Source organism: Muscardinus avellanarius (genome assembly GCF_963383645.1).
Source record: "Muscardinus avellanarius genome assembly, chromosome: 2".
Taxonomy (NCBI): domain Eukaryota; kingdom Metazoa; phylum Chordata; class Mammalia; order Rodentia; family Gliridae; genus Muscardinus; species Muscardinus avellanarius.
Window position 1 is genome coordinate 131,750,474 of NC_137787.1, and position 21,868 is coordinate 131,772,341.

Below are 21,868 nucleotides of genomic sequence, written 5' to 3' on the forward strand. Positions count from 1 at the left end.
ATGTTTTATTTCCTATACGCCCATTTGTATAGTTTGTTCATGCTCTTTTGATTCCTTTGGTTTCAGTACATTAAAAATAGTGAGGAATGGAGATAAGAAAATAAAACTCAAATCTTACTTTTTAAGCAATTTATTCAACAAAACTTTATGAAGTGCTTGCCAAAGGAGAGAAGCCAGTGCCCAAAACTGAGCTCGACCTAGGATACATATTTAGTAAATTTCTGTGGAGCAAATTTGTGAGAATGAATATATAGCAAAGTGCCTTCTCTGAAGTATCCGGATTTGACTCCTAGAGTACTAACGGCCTATTTTTAATTAGACGGGGGTAGTTTTTAAAATAGCATACAGGGTGAGAACATAGAAAAAAAAAATGATAAAACAGAACACTACGGTCAAACGAGGCCTACAGGGCGGCCAATCCTGTCCCCAGGCGGCTTCCGTAGCCCGCGGGCTTCCCTCCTCCTAGGCCGCCGCAACCGGAACTGACGTCATGAGACACGGAGCTCGCGGGAAAACTTGTCTCGGCCTCCCGGCGGAGGCGCGCGCGGGACTTTCAAGCGTCGGACCCCGGGAGCCGCTGCCATGAGCCTCTGGGTGGACAAATACCGGCCCTGCTCGTTGGGACGGCTGGACTATCACAAGGAGCAGGCGGCCCAGCTGCGCAACCTGGTGAGTCCGCGGCGGTCCAGGCCGGGATGCGGCGCAGGAGCCTCGCCCGCCTTTAGAAAGTGGTGAATGTTAAAGAGAAAAACAAAGTAGGGAAGGGAGTGAAGAATGCGAGGGCGGGATTGTACTTTTAAAAGAGGAAAGCGCCTTTAAGAAATGCTATCTGAGCCAAGACTTGAAGCAAGTGGAAACCCTGAGTACAGAAACTTGAGCAAAGCGGACGGCGCGCAGCCTCCCTGGGGCGGGAGCGAGCGCGGCCTGTCCCGGGACCTGCAGGAGGCCGGCAGCTCGCGAGTCGGCGGAACTGGGTGTGAGCGGGAGGGGCGCGCTGGGGGTTGCAGGTCCAGTCAGACCATCAGGTGCGGTGGGAAGCTGTTGCAGGATTGTGAGCGAAGTGTCCATCATCTAACCTTTTAACAGAGTTTTCTTTACTTTGTGTGAATGCTTTCAGTTTGAAGGAAAGTGTTGGATTTATTAAGTCCTGGGGTCATTTTAATTCCCAAACATCGGGACGTTCTTGAGCTTAGTTCCTTGTAGAAGAGTGCGCTCAGTTTTCTCCCATCCACTTTCCTAAGCAAGCTGTCTCAAAGGGCTGATTGCCTACTTCAGCTTCCTCACCCCTCTGCGCATTAACACTGTGGTGCATGTTTATACTGCTTTGAAGTGTTTCCCAAGCAGTAATCTTGCAAAGTAAACCAAATGCACCCATTTCTTATTACTGGTATGGTTTTAGGGCCTATGTCCAAACAAAAAAGTATCTAACACAGAGTTATAGAATTCCAATCTCATGGATGAGAGGAACCTGTAATTAATCAGTCCTTTATTTTAAAAAAAATTCTCTAGGAAATTCTGATAGCCTGGCTTGGGAGTTCTGCTTTCTAGCATTTGATGTTTTATCTTGCATCTGTACTCTGTTTATAAATCTCATAAAATTACTGCAGGGAGCCTGGTGTGGCACAAGCTTGTAATCCCCGAGCTTGGGAGGCGGAGACCGGAGGATCATGCAGGTTCCAAGCCAGCCTTGCTGGCTTAAGAGACCCTGTTTAAAAAAAAAAAAAAAAAAATCTATCTATCTATCTATCAGGCTTGGAAGTGTAGCCCGGAGGTAGAAGGGTTCCATCCCCAGTACCACACACACATACAAAAAAAAATAGTGCAGGGAAATAAAATATGCATATATTTGAATTTGGAGTTTGGTAGATAGGTATGCAGAATATTTGATACTGAAAAAATAGTTTGGTTCTACCTACTGCAATTCAGTTCATCTAGGGAAAAATACCTTGTTCTTCTTTTTACCAGGTACAGTGTGGTGACTTTCCTCACCTGTTAGTGTATGGACCATCAGGTGCTGGAAAAAAGACAAGAATCATGTGCATTCTTCGGGAACTTTATGGTGTTGGAGTAGAAAAATTGAGAATTGAACATCAAACCATCACAGTAAGTATTTCATTTTGAGGCTCTCCATGGCAAGGATTTTCAGTCCTGGTCATGTCTGTACCCCTTCTTTCCCTAATTGCTACCTAAGGTATGATGTAAGAAAAAATATCACAGATAATCTTAGTATACAGGATTGAGAATTACTGATATACAGACTTAACTGTTAGGGAGGACTTACGAGTAAGGAAGTTTTTGGGGAAAATGTAAAGGGTGAGAGTCTTTTCAGATTACCCAGTAAATTGATGTTGCAACTGAATCTAGAAATCCAGTGTCATAATTGTTCATTCTGAGAGCAATAGAGAGAATAAAAAGAAGGGAATGGTTTTTGAGGATTATTTTATTTTATTTTATTTATTTATTTTGGTGGTACTGGAGGTGGAACCCAGAGGCTTTCTACCTCCAGGCTATACTCCCAGACCCATTTTATATTTTATTTGGAAACAGGGTCTCACTAAGTTGCTGAGGCTGGCTTCGAACCTGCGTGATCCTCCTGTCTCAGCCTCCCACGCACGGGGATTACAAGCGTGCGCCACCACGCCCGGCTTGAGGAATATTTTAAACATGGAATCAAGAGACTGGTAAAGATAGGGCAACAGACTGACTGGAAAAGGAAGCTTGAGACACTGGTAGGTTGAGAGGCCTTCCATGATCTTGCACCATGCTGTGCATTATCATGCTGTCTTCTGATGATGATGTTCCACATCTCCCTGAATGTCTCTAGAGTGTATCCTCTCACTCCATAGAAATGTTTCTTCTCAGCCTGTTATTTATATTTTCTGTAATACTTGCTTTGCCTTGATTTTAGTTGTTTATACATCTTTTATTTTGACAAGATTTTCATTTGAAGGAATGTCTTATACATATTATGCATTGGAAAAAAATGAATGCTGAGTGTATAGGGTATTACTGCTCTCAGTAGAGGCTTTAGGAGCACTAATATTGATCAGATTATATTTATGTGCATCAAGTTGGAGGAACAGTGGTACATCTTGGTAAAAATTTTCATAAAATTATGTAGGGACAAATTCAACAAGAAAAGTGTAATGGTGGGGTGTGGTGGCGCATGCTTGAAATCCCAGCATTCGGGAGGCAGAGACTGGAGGATTGCAGTTCACAGACAGCCTCAGCTACTACTTAGTGAGGTCATTTGCAACTCAGTGAGACCCTGTTTCAAAATAAAGAATCGGCCGGGCGTGGTGGCGCACGCTTCACTTGGGAGGCAGAGACAGGAGGATCGCGCAGGTTCGAAGCCAGCCGTGCGCGCTGGCTTAGGAGACCCTGTTTCCAAATAAAAAAAATGTAAAAATAGGTCTGGGAGTGTAGCCCGGAGGTAGAATGGCTTCCAGGAACCCCAGTACCACCAAAATAAATAAATAAATAAATAAATAAATAAATAAATTAATAAATAAAGAATAAAAAATAGGACTGGGGGTGTAGCTTGGAGGTAGAATGTCCCTGGGTTCCATTCCCAGTACCGCAGAAAAAAAAAGAAAGAAAGAAAAGTATAATGAAGGATAAAAAAAAAAAGACAAAAAAACAAGAGCTGAACAAATGGAAAGATGTAACATGTTCTCAGATGGAAGACTTATATTTAAAAGTGTTTTCCCAAAGTTATAGTATAAATTTTAAGAAAATTTTACTTAAAATTCAAATTTAAAAAATTTATACTAAATGATCCTAAAGTCCACATGGAAGAATAGATTTCTGAGACCAACTGGAGTGATTATGAAAAACAAGACTAATGAAGTGAGGCTTATATTGCAAAATGGTAAAATATATTTTAAGACTAGAACAATCATATTTTGGCATAGGAATAGAAAATTTGACCAGTGAAACTGGATAAGAGATCTTAGAAGTATAGCAGAGGGTCTATTTCAAATTGGTAGAAAAAGATGATCCAGCAAAATATGCAAGATAATCAGTTATCTATCAGGAGGAAAACAAGGTTGAATTCCTATGACATTTACTTTATAAAGATAAATTCCAGATGAATTAAAGACTTAAATGTTAAAAAGAAACGCTACATATCAAAATAAAATTTCTTAGTATGAACAACCTATGGTCGAAGAAACCTATTTAATGAAAAACATTGAAATTATAGAAGGAAAGAAATAGATACTTGGATGTGTATGAATTTTAAAAGTTTATATGACAAAAGAATAACAAAGATTGTCACAAATATTTGAAAGGAAGATGTTAGGTAAAAGATTTTACAAATTGACAACAGAAAAACAAGCTGGTAGAGAATGAAATAGCAAGTTGTGACAAGAGAGAAATGTAAGTGGCAAGTAAATGTAAGTAAAGATGTTTGACCTTTTGAGACAGTCAAGCAGTATGAGCATTATATAGTCAAAGTGGCAAGAACTGTGAAAAGCATACCAAAACCTGCTATAGATGGGGAATGTTGAGGAAGAGTGTTCCTTGCCAATGAAAAGGAATTGTTAGAACTTTTTTGAAAACATAGTATTTAGATACCTATATATACACACATGCACTAACAAAACAATGTTCATCAGTATGACTAGCTTTGAAACATCTATACTGTGAGTTGATAGCTATAACATTACACCAGTTGTTTGAGATTGCCAAGATACATTGTTAAGTAGGAAAACCAAAACAAAGGGTATGTATATGACTTCCTCTTTTTTGTTTTATTTTTAAAGAAATGACACTAAACATTTGTCCTTTATATTTGTATTAACAGAAAAGGCTGAAAGGATATATATGAGTTATTCACAATGATAATTTGGTGGTAATTGAAAATGATTTGGGGGTTTGGGGAAGTAAGGAAAAGAAAGCAATAACAGTAAAAATGGAATTAGTGATGTGACTCAGATTATATAAAGATATTTGCATATTAAGAATAGAGTTAACATTTAACTTTAATGGTGGTTATCTCAAGTTTTTTTTAAATAAGCTTTAATTCTTTAAATAATGAAAATACAGTAAATGGAGAAATAGCAAATAAATATTGAAAAAGTCTGTTTTGTTCTTCTGTCCACAGACTCCATCTAAAAAAAAAATTGAAATCAGCACCATTGCAAGTAATTACCACCTTGAAGTTAATCCCAGGTAAATTACTACTAAGCATTTTAAGGAAAAATAGTTAGAAATTAGCAAAAAGTTTTCAGACTCTTTAGAAAAGATTAGACCTCTTTCTTGAAATAAAGTCATATATATGGAAACATGCTGTACAAAACATTAAAATGAAACCACTCTCCTTGAAATATGTAGCTTGGTGGCTTCCTACTTTGTCTTTTCTGTTTCTGTCAGATAATTTCAACTAATTTTTCTTGCTGTACAGAGCCCATTGTTTATAAAGTACATTATATTGTTAGTAAGATTTTGTTAAATTATATTGATTCTGTTTTATTTTGTTTTGACGATTGAACCCAGGGGCATTATACTCTGAGCTACACCTATAGCCCTATTTTTCTTTTTTGAAACAGGGTTTTACTAAGTTGTGGAAGGCCTCAAATTGCTGAGGCTGGCCTTAAACTGGCGATCCTCCTGTTTCAGCTTCCCAAATACTGGGATTACAAGTGTGAACCATCAGGCCGAGTTTATATTGAGTATAATATTGTAGTCCACCAGCCAATGTCTGTCATAAAATAAGATTAGGATCTTGTTGGAGAAGCATTGAAAACTCTCAGGTGGCAGCAGTAAAGTTGGGTAAACCTTCAGAGTTCTGTGGGACCTGAAGGAGAACAGAATGAAGGACCTTTTCAGACAGAGGTGACCTTATGGGCAATGCCACAGAGTGAATGTCCATTTTAAGCAAAGGGAGAAGGGAGCAGAAGGGATGGATTTTTATATTAATCCTTATGTAGTATTCAGTGCCAGGCATTTGTGTGAGGTCTACATGTGTTTCGAAACTTAGCCATTCACCCTATCAGAGAGGTTCTATATTTAGGTAAGTAAAAGTAAATTAAGAGGAATAAGATTGATGGGATTGGACTGATCATCAAAATATGAGTATTAATTTCATAGATGGATAGGAAATATTCTGGGTTCTTGGCTAGGGAAAGGATCATATAAGAGGCACTCTAGGTGTATTGATCTAATTAAAGTGACAGGAAAAGAACTGAATAAATATTTGGGAAAACTAAAACTTATTACTTTGCCTTTTTTAAACTTTAATTCTGGTGTTTATGAGTTTCTCTGAGGGAAGAATAGCCAGTTAAAGATTAAGCTGATTTTCTTTTTAGATTTTTGAAATGAACATTCATTCTAAATTAAATGAGATGGCTTGTGTTACAAGTTTGAGAGGTGCTGACAACTATGTGCATATAATTAACAGTTTGTATATTAGGCTCAGTTTGCGTACCCTGTCCCCAGCTGGGTACCCAAATCAACTCTGCTAGTGCTGATAACAGACTTCTAGCTTCCTCTCTCCTAGGCCTTAACTGTTTTGTGGATAGGGAAGAAGAGCGTGGCACACGCTTGTAATCCTAGCATTTGGGAGGCTGAGACTGGGGATCATGGTTTGCAGATTTGCAGACAGCCCTCAGCTACTTAGTGAGGCTCTTTGCAACTCAGTGAGACTAAAAAAAAAAAAAAAAAAAAAAGAGCTAGGGGTATAGCTCTGAGATAGAATGCCCTTGGGTTCCATCCCCAGTACAAAAGAAAAAAAAAAAAAAAAGAATAGGGATTACATTTCTGTGTCAAAAGAGTTATTTTTATATTTAAAAAACCAAACCAACAAAAGCCATCTCATTCAACTTAGAATAAATGTTCATTTCACCTAGTTGATAAATTAGCTGTAATTAGATAATAAATTTCTATAGTTGGTATAGAAGTGTCAAAGTATTTGCTAAACTTAGTTATTGCTCTTTTTAAGTAATAGTAAACATTAAGAACATGTTTAGTGTTTTCAGTGATAATCCAATTGGAATATTGTTAATATTTTCTAAAATATTTTTACTTCTTTATTTTTAATTTTTAAATTTAATTTAATTTTATTTTTGTGGGTCTAGGGATGGAACCCAGGGGCATTCGACCTCTGAGCTACACACCCTGCCCTATTTTTTATTCTTTTTTTTTGAAACAGGGTCTCACTAAGTTGCAGGCGGCTTCACAAAGTAGCTGAGGCCATCCGCAACCTGCGATCCTCTGGTCTTGGCCTCCCGAATGCTGGGATTACAAGTGTGTGCCACCATGCCAGGCTAAATATTTTTACTTTTAAAGGGTGATTTATTATCCTTAGGTGTTATTTGTTTTGACTAAAATTTTAACCACTTAGTATCTTCAATATTTTTTCTTACTAAGAATAAAGGTAAGCTGTACACAGTGGCGTATGCCTGTAATTCCAGTAATGAAGCTGGGAGGCTGAGGCAGGAGGATTGCAGGTTCAAGGTCAGCTTCCATAGCTAGTAAGACCTTATTTCAAAAAAATAAAAAGGGCTGGGTGTGTAGTTTGGAGGTAGACTGCTCCTGGGTTTATTCCTCAATACCAAAAACAAAAACAATATAGGCACAAATACTTTGTAAATATGTACTGCTATTTTTGTTTTGTATAGTGATGCTGGAAATAGTGATCGAGTAGTAATTCAGGAGATGTTGAAAACAGTGGCACAGTCACAGCAACTTGAAACAAATTCTCAAAGAGATTTTAAAGGTATGTGATGAAACATTGATTTTTCTAGTGCCATTTTTTGAAGTTATGAAAGTAAACAGGAGAGGCATGACCCCTATACTCATGAGAGTTGATATTCTAATATAATTGAATTTTGCAGAAAAGCGGCTTATTTATAGTACTTATTTGATATTTGCATCATTTTTAAAATAACTGTTTTATAACCAGAGTTTTATGTTCATTATCAATTATTTCAATGAACAGAAAGGAAAAATAAAATCAGCTATAATCCCACCATCTAGAGGCAACTACTATTGAGTTTGGCCTTTGTTCTGCAATTATTTTTTTCTGTACATGCACACATGAAGTTTTCTCAGGTGAGATTTGTGATGATAAATATGCCAACATTAAATGGCTTTGGTGTATTTTACTAAATTTATCATCTGAAAGGGTTTAGTTTATATTACTAGTAGTGTTTGGGAGTGCCCATTTCTCTTCTACATTTTTCAATACTGTACATAATTATTTTCAATCATTCTCAATTTTAATGGAAAAAATAGTATTCTGTTTATTCTTTGGTTACCGTGATGGTTTTTCCATTGCTTATTTTTGTGAATCGGCTGTGCTTGAATTTTAGCCTATTATATTTCCACCTCAGTCTCTTATTTTTTTTTTTTTTTGGTAGTAGTGGGATTCCTGGAAATCCTTCCACCTCCGGACTACACTCCCAGACCCATTTATATATATATATATATATTTTTTTTTTTTTTTTAAATTTGGAAACAGGGTCTCTTAGCTAGTGAGGCTGGCTTTGAACCTGTGCGATCCTCCTGCCTCTGCCTCCCAAGCGCAGGATTACAAGTGTGTGCCACCATGCTCTATTCACCTCAGTCTCTATTTTAAAATAAACATATTTATAATTTTATTTTTTGTTACTATAAGTGAAGCCTTATTTTCTCATTTATATGGCAATTATTGGTGTTTATCTTAATTTTATATGCCACTAATACTAATTTTCAATTTGTAGTTGTTTTTGCATAGTTTCTTTTTGGAGTTTTCAGTTAAATATATCCATATCATATGTAAATAGAAATAGCTTCTTTTACTTTCTTTGTAATTTGTATGACTTTAAACAGTTTCTTTTGTCTAGTTATCTTGGCTAGTACTTCAATACAGTGCTTGATAATGGTAGAGACAGTAGAAATCCATGTCATGGTCCTGGAACATGCTTTAGGATTTCTCCATATAGAAATCCTAGATTTTGGGTTGAGGTACATGTATTTGATCATGATAATAAAGTATTTATCAGTTCCTGTTTTATTGAGTGTTTCTAACATGAATGTGTTTTAATTTTATTTAATGATTCTTGTATATCCATGAGTGTGATTTTATAATTTTTTTCTGTGGTCTCTTACTATCATAAATTTTATTAAATATTAAATTAATATTGAAACTGTTCTGAATTCTCCTTTGGTCATGCTGTATTATTATTTGTGTATGTGTTATATGGTTATATGTACACACACACACACACACACACACACACACACACACACACACCCACACCCCAAGGCACTCTGTTTGAGCTACACCCCCAGCCCTATTTTTCTTTTTTCTTTTTTTTTCTTTGTGGTGATTGAACCCAAGGGCCTTCTACCTCTGAGCTACGCTCCTAGCCATATTTTTTTATTCCTTATTGTGAAACAGGGTCTCACTAACTTGTGAAGGACCTCACTAAGTAGCTGAGGCTGGACGGGAACCTACGATTCTCCTCTCTTGGACTCCCAAGTACTTGGATTACAAGCATGCATCACCACACCACACCCGACTCTGCTCCCTTTTCTTATAACTCTGTTTGAATTCAGCTGTGATCTTTTTCTGTTGGTCTTGTGTGTGTGTGTGTGTGTGTGTGTGTGATACACTGGGGCTGAAACCCAGGGGCATTCTACCTCTAAGCTATACCCCAACCCTATTTTTTATTTTGAAATGGTCTCACTGAGTTGAAAAGGGCCTCATTAAATAGCCAAGGCTGCCCACGAACCTAGATCCTTCCGTCTCAGCCTGCCGAATGCTGGGATTACAAGCTTGCACCACCATGCATGTCTGGCTGGTTGTTTTTTGTTTGTTTGTTCGTTTTTTTTTTTTTTAAATGTAGTGATTTTTTTTTTTTTTTTTTTTTTTTTTTTTTTAGGTTCAGGGGTCTGGAGCTACAGTGAAGCACATGACCTTGTGTTCTGAGCTTTATTCCCTGTCTTCCTCCTGTTACTTTTTATTAACCTTCTTCCTTTTGTCTCTCTTCTTAATCTGTTCAATGAAGGTGTTATTTCTGAGATTTCTCATTGTGGAGCATTGTTTTTTTTTGGGGGGGATGGTATTGGGGGGTGGAACCCAGGGGCTTTTCTACTCCGGGCTATAATCCCAGACCTATTTTATACTTTATTTGGAAACAGGGTCTCACTAAATTCCTGAGAGCCTCACTCAGTAGCTGAGGCTGGCTTTGAACCTGTGCGATCCACCTGTCTCAGCCTCCCAAGTGCAGGGATTACAACCAAGTGTGCACCATCACCCCCGGCTGGAGCATTGTTTTAGCATCCTTTTGTATTCAGAACCTACTGCTTTCTCAGATATTACTACATCAGGGTTTTCTTGCTCTCATTCTAGAATTGGGCTCTATGGAATCTGCCTCATAATTAAGTTTTCTGTTTTCACATTATCCTAAGATGATTTCCAGTATTTTCCTTTTGGACAATTTGGGGTTCTCTTGTCCTAATGGCTGTCAAAAATCTAGAGGATTCCTGCCACTTCTTCCCATGTAGGTGCTGATGATCTGTGGGTGTTTTCATTTGTATTTATTCTCACATATATATATTTGGAATTCTTAGTAAAGATGTCATTAGTTTTTATGTAGATGTTCTTGAAATCTTTAGTTCTGTTTGTTTTCATAGATTCAAATGCTACACTGATGGCACTGCCATCTTATAGAAATGATTAATGAAAAATAACAGAAGTTGGATTTAGTCCCTGCCTATATACTTTTCCTGAACCACTGGAAGACTGATCCTAGACTGTACTCAGGTTAAAATCTTACTGTACAAGTGCCCAGATACCATGCCTTTTTGGCTCTGTCTTTTACAGCAGTGTTTTTCCAACGTGTATATTCCTTAGCACAGTATATCCTTGTCTTGATAAATTTTAGTGCATGCAAGTAATAAAAAGTGAGCAGTGAATTCTACAGTAAATGACCTCTTTAATTTCTTTTGCTTAATATTTCTTAGTCTCATTCGATTATTTTTTTTTAATTGAAAATACAGCCAGTTGTGGTGGCTTATACCTGTAATCCCCGTATTTGGGAAGCTGAGACAGGCTCACAGCTTTGACTCCAGCTGCAGCAACTTAGACTCTCAGTAACTTAGAGACCCTGTTTCAAAATAAAAAAAAGGACTTGGAGTGTATCTCAGGTAGAACACCCCAGGTTTCACTTCTAGCTCTAAATAAACAAGCATGAAATAAATAAAAATACATATTCTTACCATTTCTATAATTTTAATTTGTTCTTACCAAAGGAACGATTTATCATAATAATTTAGGATTTCACTGTGAATAATGAGAATAAAGTAAAGGATAAATGTTGAAGTTTGAATAATCTGAAGCCAAAATTTGCTTTGTTTTTCTTTGACTCAGTGGTATTATTGACAGAAGTTGACAAACTCACTAAAGATGCACAACATGCCTTGCGCAGAACCATGGAAAAGTATATGTCCACCTGCAGATTGATCTTGTGCTGCAATTCTACATCTAAAGTGATTCCACCCATTCGTAGTAGATGCCTGGCAGTTCGTGTACCTGCTCCCAGCATTGAAGATGTAAATCAAGTTAAACTTTTCAGATTAATTTAGTTCAACTTCTCTGATCTGTGTGTATATCCTTGACATGTTTGCTTCTGTTAAAACACAGTGAAGCATATCAGTAATTCAAGAACAATTATTGATATAATCTGTTGGTAGATGTACAAACCAATGTATATAGTAGTCAATACCAGATATTAATACATAGACATGTTCCTTTCCTTGAAACAGCTTTACCTTAAGCAGGTAGGCAGTATGAATTCCACAAACAAGATATGGACTACTTATGTAGTATCTTGTATCTTAATCTTATTTTTGTTTATAGGAGGAAATTTGAGTCTAGAAGATACAGTTTTAGCAAGGAGATGATGTGACTGGGTAGAGAATAAAGTCTGAACCAGTATTGATAAATATTATTTTTCTTTATCATTCTTAAAAGTATAATTTCTCACAATGAACAGCTTTCTTGCCATTAATAGATTTGGAAAAAATTTATACAAAATAGGGACAATATGTGGCATGTTAGATACAGAGTAATAAAGAGTTCTTATAAATTTCTCTTGTAAAAATTTGGGGACTAATAAAGTTAAAAGGGCCTATAACATATATTATGTCAACATAGATTGTCTCAATATGCTTTTTTGACAGATTTCCCATTTTTATTAATTTGTTTTCTAGATTTGCCATGTGTTATCTACTGTGTGCAAGAAGGAAGGGCTGACTCTTCCTTCACAGTTGGCACATAGACTTGCAGAGAAGTCCTGCAGAAATCTCAGAAAAGCTCTACTTATGTGTGAAGCCTGCAGAGTGCAACAGTGAGTGGCAGGGCAGTTACTGCAGGTGATCTTCTGGGGTGTAAACAAACAAACTTCTCTTTAGTTTATTGTGTTCTTTTCTTTTTGTGTAGATATCCTTTTACTGCAGATCAAGAAATCCCGGAGACAGATTGGGAGGTCTATCTGAGGGAGACTGCAAATGCTATTGTCAGTCAGCAGACACCACAAAGGTAACCAGTAAGATGATGATGATGATGATGATCATGATAAAGCTTTGCTCATCAAGATAGTACAGATAGTGGCTGTATTATGCAACCAACATGCCATTTGAAAGTATAATTAAACCTTAAATCTAAATGTTGAACTTTTTAAAAAATGGTGGGATTTAGTTCCAGAAATTTAGTGCTTCAAAATAGTTGGTGTGTGGTTTTAATGACTTTACTTAAGCGGTTAACATGTAAAAGTGGAATTCATATATAATTAAAGTCTTGAAATTTTTAGTTTTCCTTTCAGAATGATTTACTACATAATGTCTTCAGTTTCCTAATATTGAAAAGAACAGTATATACTTTTGTAATTGATGTATAATGTGCTACAAGAGGCCAGATCTAGTTCTTATCCTAATTTAGCTAAGTGCCCTTAAGCTGATAACTTCATTTTGGAGTTTTTAGCTTCCTTGTTTGTGTAATGAATACTTTATGACCCTGTCAGGGATACTTGTGTCTTTATTATAAAGAGCAAGCGATTGTGTGATAATAGTGTGAGAACTAGAAAATCCACTGCTCATGGCTGATAATAGATTCTACTGGGAATAATACTATGTATATACTATGAGTACTTAGGAAGTATTTTCTTACATATTTGCTGGAAAGTTGTTTGCATTTACTTCTGAGGGTCTGTTTTCAGTGCTGGACCATGCTGAAAATATCTCACCTACTAGTTGTATGATTTATTATAGCTTTGATTGTAAAACAGTTTTTTACAAATAAAAATTGACAGTCTTAAAGCCCACTACCTGTGGAAAGTGTGGAGGCGGTTCCTCAGGCTCACTAAAGCACAGCTTCATATCCTAATTGCCTATCAGAACTGAGAAACCATCTTTGAACCTAAGAGAGGATTGTAGATCATTTTATGGTACAGGATAGACTGAGTGCAATCATGAGACCATAAGCTTCCCTGGTTTAAATGGTAGTAATTTTGAGAGGAAGTGTACTACTTTTCTCGCTAATCTGCTTCAAGGGGATTATAATATGCATTCTTTGGCTGACATATATAGTGAAGGTGGACATTGTACACAGTGGGCATGTAAAATTTTATTAGGATTTGCTGTGAAGTCTCATTCAATAATTTTAGTTAAAGAAGTCAGTAGTTTGTTTATTTATTTATTTATTTATTCATTTATTTATTTATTGGTGGTACTGGGGTTTCTGGAAGCCCTTCTACCTCCGGGCTACACTCCCAGACCTATTTTTCTGTTTTTATTTGGAAACTGGGTCTCGTTAAGCCAGCTCGGCTGGCTTCGAACCTGCACGATCCTCCTGTCTCCACCTCCCAAGCACGGGGATTACAAGCGTGTGCCACCACGCCCAGCAGAAGTCAGTAGTTTAAAACAAAAGTGCCAAATTTTTGTATCCTTGTCAGAAAAGAAACCTTGTTTTTAGGAAAAAGTATACATCCTAGTTTGTTAAATGTTGATAAGTAGTGAAGAAATTTCTGCCTTTAAAAAGATATAATTCAAACAAAGCATGTCTTTAAAAGGAACCTTGTACTTTCATAAAATATTTCTACACTGAAGGTGACTTTCTTGTTTTCGTTCTGATTTTTTTTTTGTGTATGTGTGATACTGGGGATTGAACCCAGGGGCATTCTACCTCTGAGTTACACCCCCCAAAACCCTGTTTTTTATTCTTTATTTTGAAACAGGTTTTCACTAAGTTGCAGAGGGCCTAAGTAGTTGAGGCTGGCTAAAACCTGCGATGCTCCTGTCTCAGTTTGTACTAGGATTACAAACGTGCACCACCATACCTGGCTTTTTTTCCCCTGATTTTAAAGAAGAAAAAGTATAATAGAACTTTGTATTCTAAGGGGTTTTTGTATAGATATTGGATAATTATCAGATACATTTTTAAAACTTTGATTTTTGCTTTTCTAATTTTTCAAGCTGCTTCAGTTTTGGCAGCTCCTAAGTGAACTTGTGTTAAGAAGAGCTGCTGCTGTTTTCTGCTTAATAATTGTGAGAATTGATTCTCTTATGCTGCTTAAAAAGAAATTTCCCCCCAATTCCAGCTCGAGAAAGCCTTGAACTTGGCCAGGAATAAAGGCAGGCTAGTGTCATTTTGATCATTTGCCTATGCAGTGCTGAAGGAATATAGATTTTTGCTGCTTAGTCTTGCTGTAAATGTTGTGTTGATTCTTGTTTGATTTCTTTTAGAATAGTTATACTTTTCTAATTTGCATAGTAGCTAATATGTAGTGAATGATTATATCAGCTCTTACACCGTTAGCTTAACTCTTAACAGTCCTGTGAGAAAAGTATTACCATCTTTGTAGATAAGAACATTAAGATTTAGGGAGATTAACTTTTTCAGGGACATTCAGTTATTAAGAGTCAGAGACAGTTCTAGAATATCCAGGTTCCTTTGACAGAAGAAGTTGTACTCTTAATTACTTTAAACCCATTACAAAACAGTGATTTAAACATATTTAGGATATATTAATATTTAGAAACTCAGTGATATTAGAAATTAACGAGTTAACATGGGTTACATGTTAACATGTTTGGGTGGACAGTATGCTTACATCACAGTTGTATAGGTAAGAATATCCTGAATTGACTTTTGGAAGTAAGCTATATACATATATTAAAATAATTTCATACTATGTCGCTCTTTTTATTATCTATGCTGTAATAATTAGGGTTTATTTAATGCTTAACAGACATCAGAAAGATATTAACGAGATTAAGACAGATCTGTGTTCAAATAATGCTTTTCTACTGTGGTCAATTTACTAAAGGTTTTTCATCTAAAATATTAGAGCTATTGCCATTCATAGAGTTGGTGTGAGGACTGAATTATTTGATACACACATAGCAGGTACTCAAGAAATGCCAGGTTTTTTAAAAAAGTTTTTTTCATGTTAAAGTGGCAAGGGTTTTTCATATTCCTGGAGTTTCAGGAAAAGAGTATGAACTTATACTTAATTTTAAATAAGGTTTTTATAAATCACTATCCTGAATTTTCTGAAATGTGAAGTGTAAAACATCTGTAGTAGTTTAGTAAAAATTCAGAACAGTTTTTCTTCATTGGGGTAGGTGAATATATAGAGAAAGGTAAAAGTAATTGTTTTATGTATTTGGGAATCTTATTTTTTTTCTTGCTGTTTTGAAATGTTATGTGTATATTTCTTTTTTTCTTCCCTTTGCCTCCCAAAAATGTTATAAGAGGGGCCTGGAGTTAAGTGCTCACAGGTTTAATGTACGTGTTGATCTACCCTTGGTTTGTACTTACCTAGGATCTCTTGCTCTGCCTCTGTTGTGACAGGGCAGCTTTGTGCCTCTGCTGTATTCTTTTGTTATTTTCTAGTCTAGGCAGGACCAAGTTTTATGCTTCTTTTATCTCTTGTGACTTAGGTAATTGGCTACTGATTCCTCACATGATCATTTTCTAGCTATTTTAAGTATCTATATGGAGAATAAAATATAAACATAATTCTTGATAAGTCTTTGAAGTGTATTCAATGTATAAATAAGTTCAACCCTCACTTTATTATTCATGAAGTGTTACTTTCTATCAGTACTTTTCATGACTGATATAGTAACTGATTATAAATGTCTACTTTGAGAGACTTCTAATTTTACCTTTTTTCTTAATGAACTGACCTGAAGAGAAGCTCCTATATGTGCTTATATATTATATATTTATATGTGATAAACCTTTTTGGGAAAATGTACCTCTATGGATTGTTTGTTAAAACTGAACCTTATTTTCGACACAAATTAACAATTATTTTGTTTTATATAGGCTCCTTGAAGTACGTGGAAGGCTTTATGAACTTCTAACTCACTGTATTCCTCCTGAGATAATAATGAAGGTAAACCAATTTTATATCTTGAACTTTTTTAAAAAAATTTTTATTGGTGCACTGTATTCATACATCATAATGTGATAAAAAAAAACTTGTGTAGACATACATGCACACATCACCCAGTTAGTCCCTACCCAATCCTCACCCCATTACCTCCTCATCCCACCTTCCCATGCTTGGCTTAGTGGTTGACATCTAATAACAATTTATCCAAAATTAAAAATGATAATCTCACAATAGATTCATTTGTCTGATATCAAGCTTTTGATGACTTAGAGATAACATTTCAATATTTCTTTTTGCTTTCTTTCTTAGCAGAGGATATTATTTTTCTTTTTTATCAAGATGAAACTATCATACATTTATTTATTTATTTTGCCGAAAAAATCTGTCCTAACATGAAATATGAACTCTAAATTCCCAAAATAATCTCGAAAAAGAACAAAGCTAGAAGATGTACATTTTCTGATTTCAAATCTTATAAAGCTACAATAATTGAAACAGTGTAGTACTGCTATAAAGGAAGATATATAAACCAGTGGAATAAAATAAAAAGCCTAGAAATAAATTCTTCCATATATGGTCAAGTTATTTTTGACAAGGTTTCCAAGAACATTTGGTGAAGGAAATAATAATCTTTTCACTAAATATTGTTGAAAAATAATAATTACATGAAAAAGAATAAAATTGGACCCTTACCTTACACCATATACAAATACTAACTCAAAATAGATGAAAGACCTAAATGTAAATCTTAAGACTATAAACTTTTAGAAGAAAACCTGGGTCATAAAACTTCACAACATTGAAATTGGCAGTGATTTCTTGGATATGATTCCAAAGGCACAGGCAACAAAAGAATAAACAAACTTCTTAAAAAAAAATATTGTACATCCAAAGACAATGTAGAATTAAAAGTTACTGTTAGAATGGGATAAAATATTTCCAAATGCTATATCTGAAGGTATATTAATATTCCAAATAGATATCCTAAAAATTAGCAACAATAAAGGCAAACAATACCATTTAGAGATAGGTAAAAGACTAACATAAATAATGAATCTCCAAAGATAACCAATCTTAGTTATCTGCTGGATGGAAAATCTTGTTTCTCCTGTCCTGGTGTGTATTACCTATTTCTTTTTTGTAGTTAATCTCTGAGTATTTTCTCTAACGGTGGTTTTGAAGACATAAATTCCTTCAGTTTCTGTTTGTAACGGAAGCTTCTTATTTTCGCATCTAATTTGATAGATAGTTTTGCTGGATAGGAAATTTTTGGCAGGAAGTTGTTTTCTTTCAGAGTTTGGAATATGTTACTCCAAGCCCTTCTGGCTTTTGTGACTTGGTTTATGAAGTCTGGAGTGATTCTAATTGGTTTGCCTCTGAATGTCACTTGGCCTTTTGTTTTTGTTGCCTTTAAGATTCTCTGCTTGGCTTCCACATTGGTCATTTTGACATTTATGTGATGTGGGGAACCTCTTCTCTGATCCTGTCCAAAGAGTTCTATAAGTTTCCTGGACCTGTGTATCGACCTCTTGCTCTATGTTTGGGAAATTTTCTGCTATTATTTCTTTGAAGATATTATCGATCCTTTTGGTTTCACCTTCTTTTCCCTCCTCTATTCTGATTATTCTTAGGGTAGCTCTCTTAAAATGGGCCCATATTTCTTCAATGTCAGATTCCTGCTGTCTGATTTTATTTTCTAAGTTATAAATTATGCATTTGTTTTTGGAGTGATCATCTTCTAGGAGAGAGATTCTGTTCTCCATGTGGTGTAATCGATTGTTTATACTTTGAATTGAGGCCTTTACCTCAATGATTGCTTCCTTTATTTCTTTTAGACTCTCTCTAAATTCTTTTTGAAAGTCCTATATTATTTCTACAGTTATATTCCTGATTTGATCTTCTGGAGATCTCTGAATTTCTGTGTTATCAGGTTCTGATATTATGGGGTTGTGGGCATTCATTCCTCTATTGTTCCTCTTTCCCATGATTTCAGAATTTTGTGCCTTCCCTGGGTCACTACGACTTCACTTAAGGTGCTCTGTATCTCGAGTCTGTGGTAATCTCAGCTGCCACTACTCCTTTACACTTTACTGGGTTGTATCGCAAAGTCTCAGACCCAGGAACTTAATCGAGGCTGCATGTGACTGGGGGTGCTGAGCTGGGCGTTTCACACGGGGAGTTGCGAGTAGGGTGTGGTATCTCTTCCACCACTACTGCTTCACTGGGTTGAATTGCAAAATCTCAGACCCAGGGAGATTATCAAAGCTGCACAAGTTCCTGGAAGTGCAGTACAGAGATTTCTCCTTTAGGGGCTGCAATTTCACTCACGGTTATTGTGCGTGCTGACCAGGAGCTGTTGCGAGGCGCAGTGAACTTGCTGTCACTGCTGGCAATATGGTGCCGCTGCCATGCCCTCGGCTGTGAGGCTGGCGTATTTCTTTTCTGGTTTTGAGCTTCGTTCTCAGTTCCTGGAAGGTGTGATGAGCGTGGCCACTGGGAGTTTTAGTCGTTCTTTGCACTTTAAGAACTGCTGAATTACACCTGAATGATTCGCAGCTGCTCACTTTAGCACCTTGTTAACCTTTCCTTTCTGGAGCCTGGTGCTGTGAGGGAAGATGGTGCTGGCATGACTTCTTCGCTGTATTGCGGGCTTGATTTCTTTTCTGGTCTCTGGTTGTTCTTCTAGACTTTTTTTCTCTGTCCCTTGTGTTTACATTTTTTATTTCTCTGTTGCTAGTGTTTTCTCACTATGAAAAACGCTGATTTTGTGGCAATAGAGATTGAGTTTTAGCAGGACTCATAAATGCTGCTTTTCTCGATCGCTATCTTCCCGGAAGTCCCTTGAACTTCTTTATGACCGTAAGATTTGGACTTTGGGGGTGTGAAAAGGGCTTTTGCAGCATCAGGATAAACTGTCAGCTCTTTTTTTCTCCATCTTATTCCACAGGTATTTATTCAGCTGCTATGTAGTAGACACCATTAAGGGACTACTAAGGAGAGGAGGGGATAATCTACCTGTTTTCAGGAAAGTTCTTTTATAGTATAGTGAAATGGAAAACAAGTAAAGAAGAGGATTTTAGACTTAGTTCTATAAAGTGATGTTATGATAAAAGAGGGAGGGACTACCTGGCCTTTGAAGCTTTTCTGAGGAAGATATTTATATTGTTTAAGCTGAGACTTAGAGGATTGAGAGGAGAGGAACAAATAGTTTAGGAATAAGCATTTCAGAGAGCAAGATTAAGTATATGCTGGGAATGAGGTTAAAAAGGTAGGCAGAGAATTCAGTCTGGAGGTTTGGTGTGTTAGCTAATTTGCTAGCTAAATTTATTGCTAGATACTAGGGTATTCTACGTTTTGCTGGCTTTTATTAAAATTAATGACTATACTGACACAAACATTCAAATGATACCAAATATACAAAGAAAAAATTACTTTTTAATCATTTCAATATTTTAATTTTTAAGAGTTATCACACTTAACAGATCTCTGTTTTCTCATAGAAGCAAGTACATACATTTGTGTATAATTTTACAAAACTGCTGTGCTTTCTCGTGTTTTTATTTAAAATATAGTATGGGTGTTGCTTCGTAGTTGTACAGATTTACCCTTTTTAGTGGATAAATGGTATCCCCATTGTATTACTACATCATAGTTTTTTAAATATAGCCTCTTTTGGAACTTTATATTGTCTGAATAGTATTATTGATATTACTAATTATAAATAATGTTACAGTAGGCATCTTTGTACTTATATCCTTGCATCTTTGTGCAACTAAATACAGGTGCTGCTTTACTTATGATGGGGTTATATACTGATAGACCTATTATAAGTTGAAAGTATTACAAGTCAAAATTGCATATCCAGGTGTGGTGACACATGCCTATAGTCCCAGCCACTGAAGCAGGAGGATCCCTGTAGTACATGAGTTTTGAGACCACTCTAGGGAACAATAGGGAGACCTTTACTCTAAAACAAAACAAAAAACATTTAATACACATAATATACCAAACATCATAGTTAACAACACAATACTCTATATAATATTGGTTATTTATACACATGATTGTGTAGCTGACTGGGTGACTATGGTTCATCTTCTTCCCTCAGCATTTGAAAGAGCACTGTACTGTATATTGCTAGCCCAGGAAAACATGAAAATTCAAAGTATGAGTTCTACTGACTGTATGACTTTTGTCCCATAATAATGCTATTAATCTTTTAAGTTGGACTCTTGTATGTCAGGGGCTGTCTGTATTTGGAATTGTAATATTGTAGATAGCCACCACATTTTTAAGTTACAGAAGAGATGAAGCTTTTAATTGGGTGAAAACTACAGGTTCACATAAAGAATTTAAATATCTCAAATGTATAAAAAAGTAGCAGTAGAAGTTTGACTTTTTTGTGTGAGTGAAAGAAGTAAATCACGTTTGTCTTTTTATTAATGATTACTTTTTAAGTTACAAATTATTTTTCTGTAGGGCCTTCTCACAGAACTTTTACATAATTGTGATGGACAACTGAAAGGGGAAGTGGCCCAGATGGCAGCTTATTATGAACATCGTCTACAGCTGGGTAGCAAAGCCATTTATCACTTGGAAGCATTTGTGGCCAAATTTATGGCACTTTATAAAAAGTTCATGGAGGATGGATTGGAAGGCATGATGTTCTAATTTCAATTAGTAATTCTTTCTAATATTTCTCAGAATCAGCATTTATATACAATTTATATTGGAAGAGTTGTGGGTAAAATAAACTAGCTTAATCATGTGTAATTTGTGTTTTTCTTGTAATAATTTCTCTGTGTACTTAATCATTAGCCTCTGTTAAATAACTGCTTTTATACTTTTAAATATTTTGAAAGGATACCACTAGAAACTTGAGTCAAGGAAATGATTTTAAATTGCATTTGTTTGTCAGGTATTTATTGTCAATTCTCCCATTCTCTTTCATTCAGTCACTCACCACTACAGGAGATTTACATAGAAGAAGGCAAAGATTGCTTTCTGTCCTTCAGATTACTATTTTTGGCTACAGGTACATGATTCAGCTTGGCAATTCATTATACTTTTAATCATTTTCTTTCAACCAAGAATTATGCTTTTGCAGGGACTATGAGGATTCTGAAACATGATATTATGAATATGGAGAAAATTGCAGGTACCATTTCATTGAGAATGTAGTTATTTAACTTTTAGGTAAGTAATTAAGATTGGTATTAGGTTGGTACTCAGAAATATGCATGCGTATATTTAGGTGCTTGGGTTCCTGAAGGCTATTTATTACATAATTCATCTAGTTATTTATTATGTAATTCAACTAGTTTTCAGTGTCTCTTGGTTATTATTTTCTAATTTAGTAGTTGGTCAGGTTTACATGTGAGTTTATCTTTGATCCTCTATGTTTCTGTCACATCCAGGATTTCTCGGTTTAATTTTCTTTTTTCTTTTTTTTTTTTGGTGGTACTGGGGTTCCTGGA

At 35.8% G+C, this 21,868-nt stretch overlaps 1 protein-coding gene across 1 annotated transcript; it reads left to right on the forward strand.

Annotated features, from left to right (window-relative positions):
* Positions 1-582: 582 nt before the first annotated feature.
* On the forward strand, positions 583-21,062 carry RFC3 (replication factor C subunit 3; the record flags this gene model as incomplete). The annotated part of the gene is made up of 9 exons (XM_080719934.1): positions 583-669; positions 1,966-2,103; positions 5,108-5,175; positions 7,623-7,720; positions 11,360-11,541; positions 12,202-12,338; positions 12,431-12,529; positions 16,322-16,391; positions 20,871-21,062. The coding sequence occupies 9 exons, from the start codon at positions 583-585 to the stop codon at positions 21,060-21,062; spliced, it is 1,071 nt and encodes a 356-aa protein (XP_080576060.1).
* Positions 21,063-21,868: the final 806 nt, after the last annotated feature.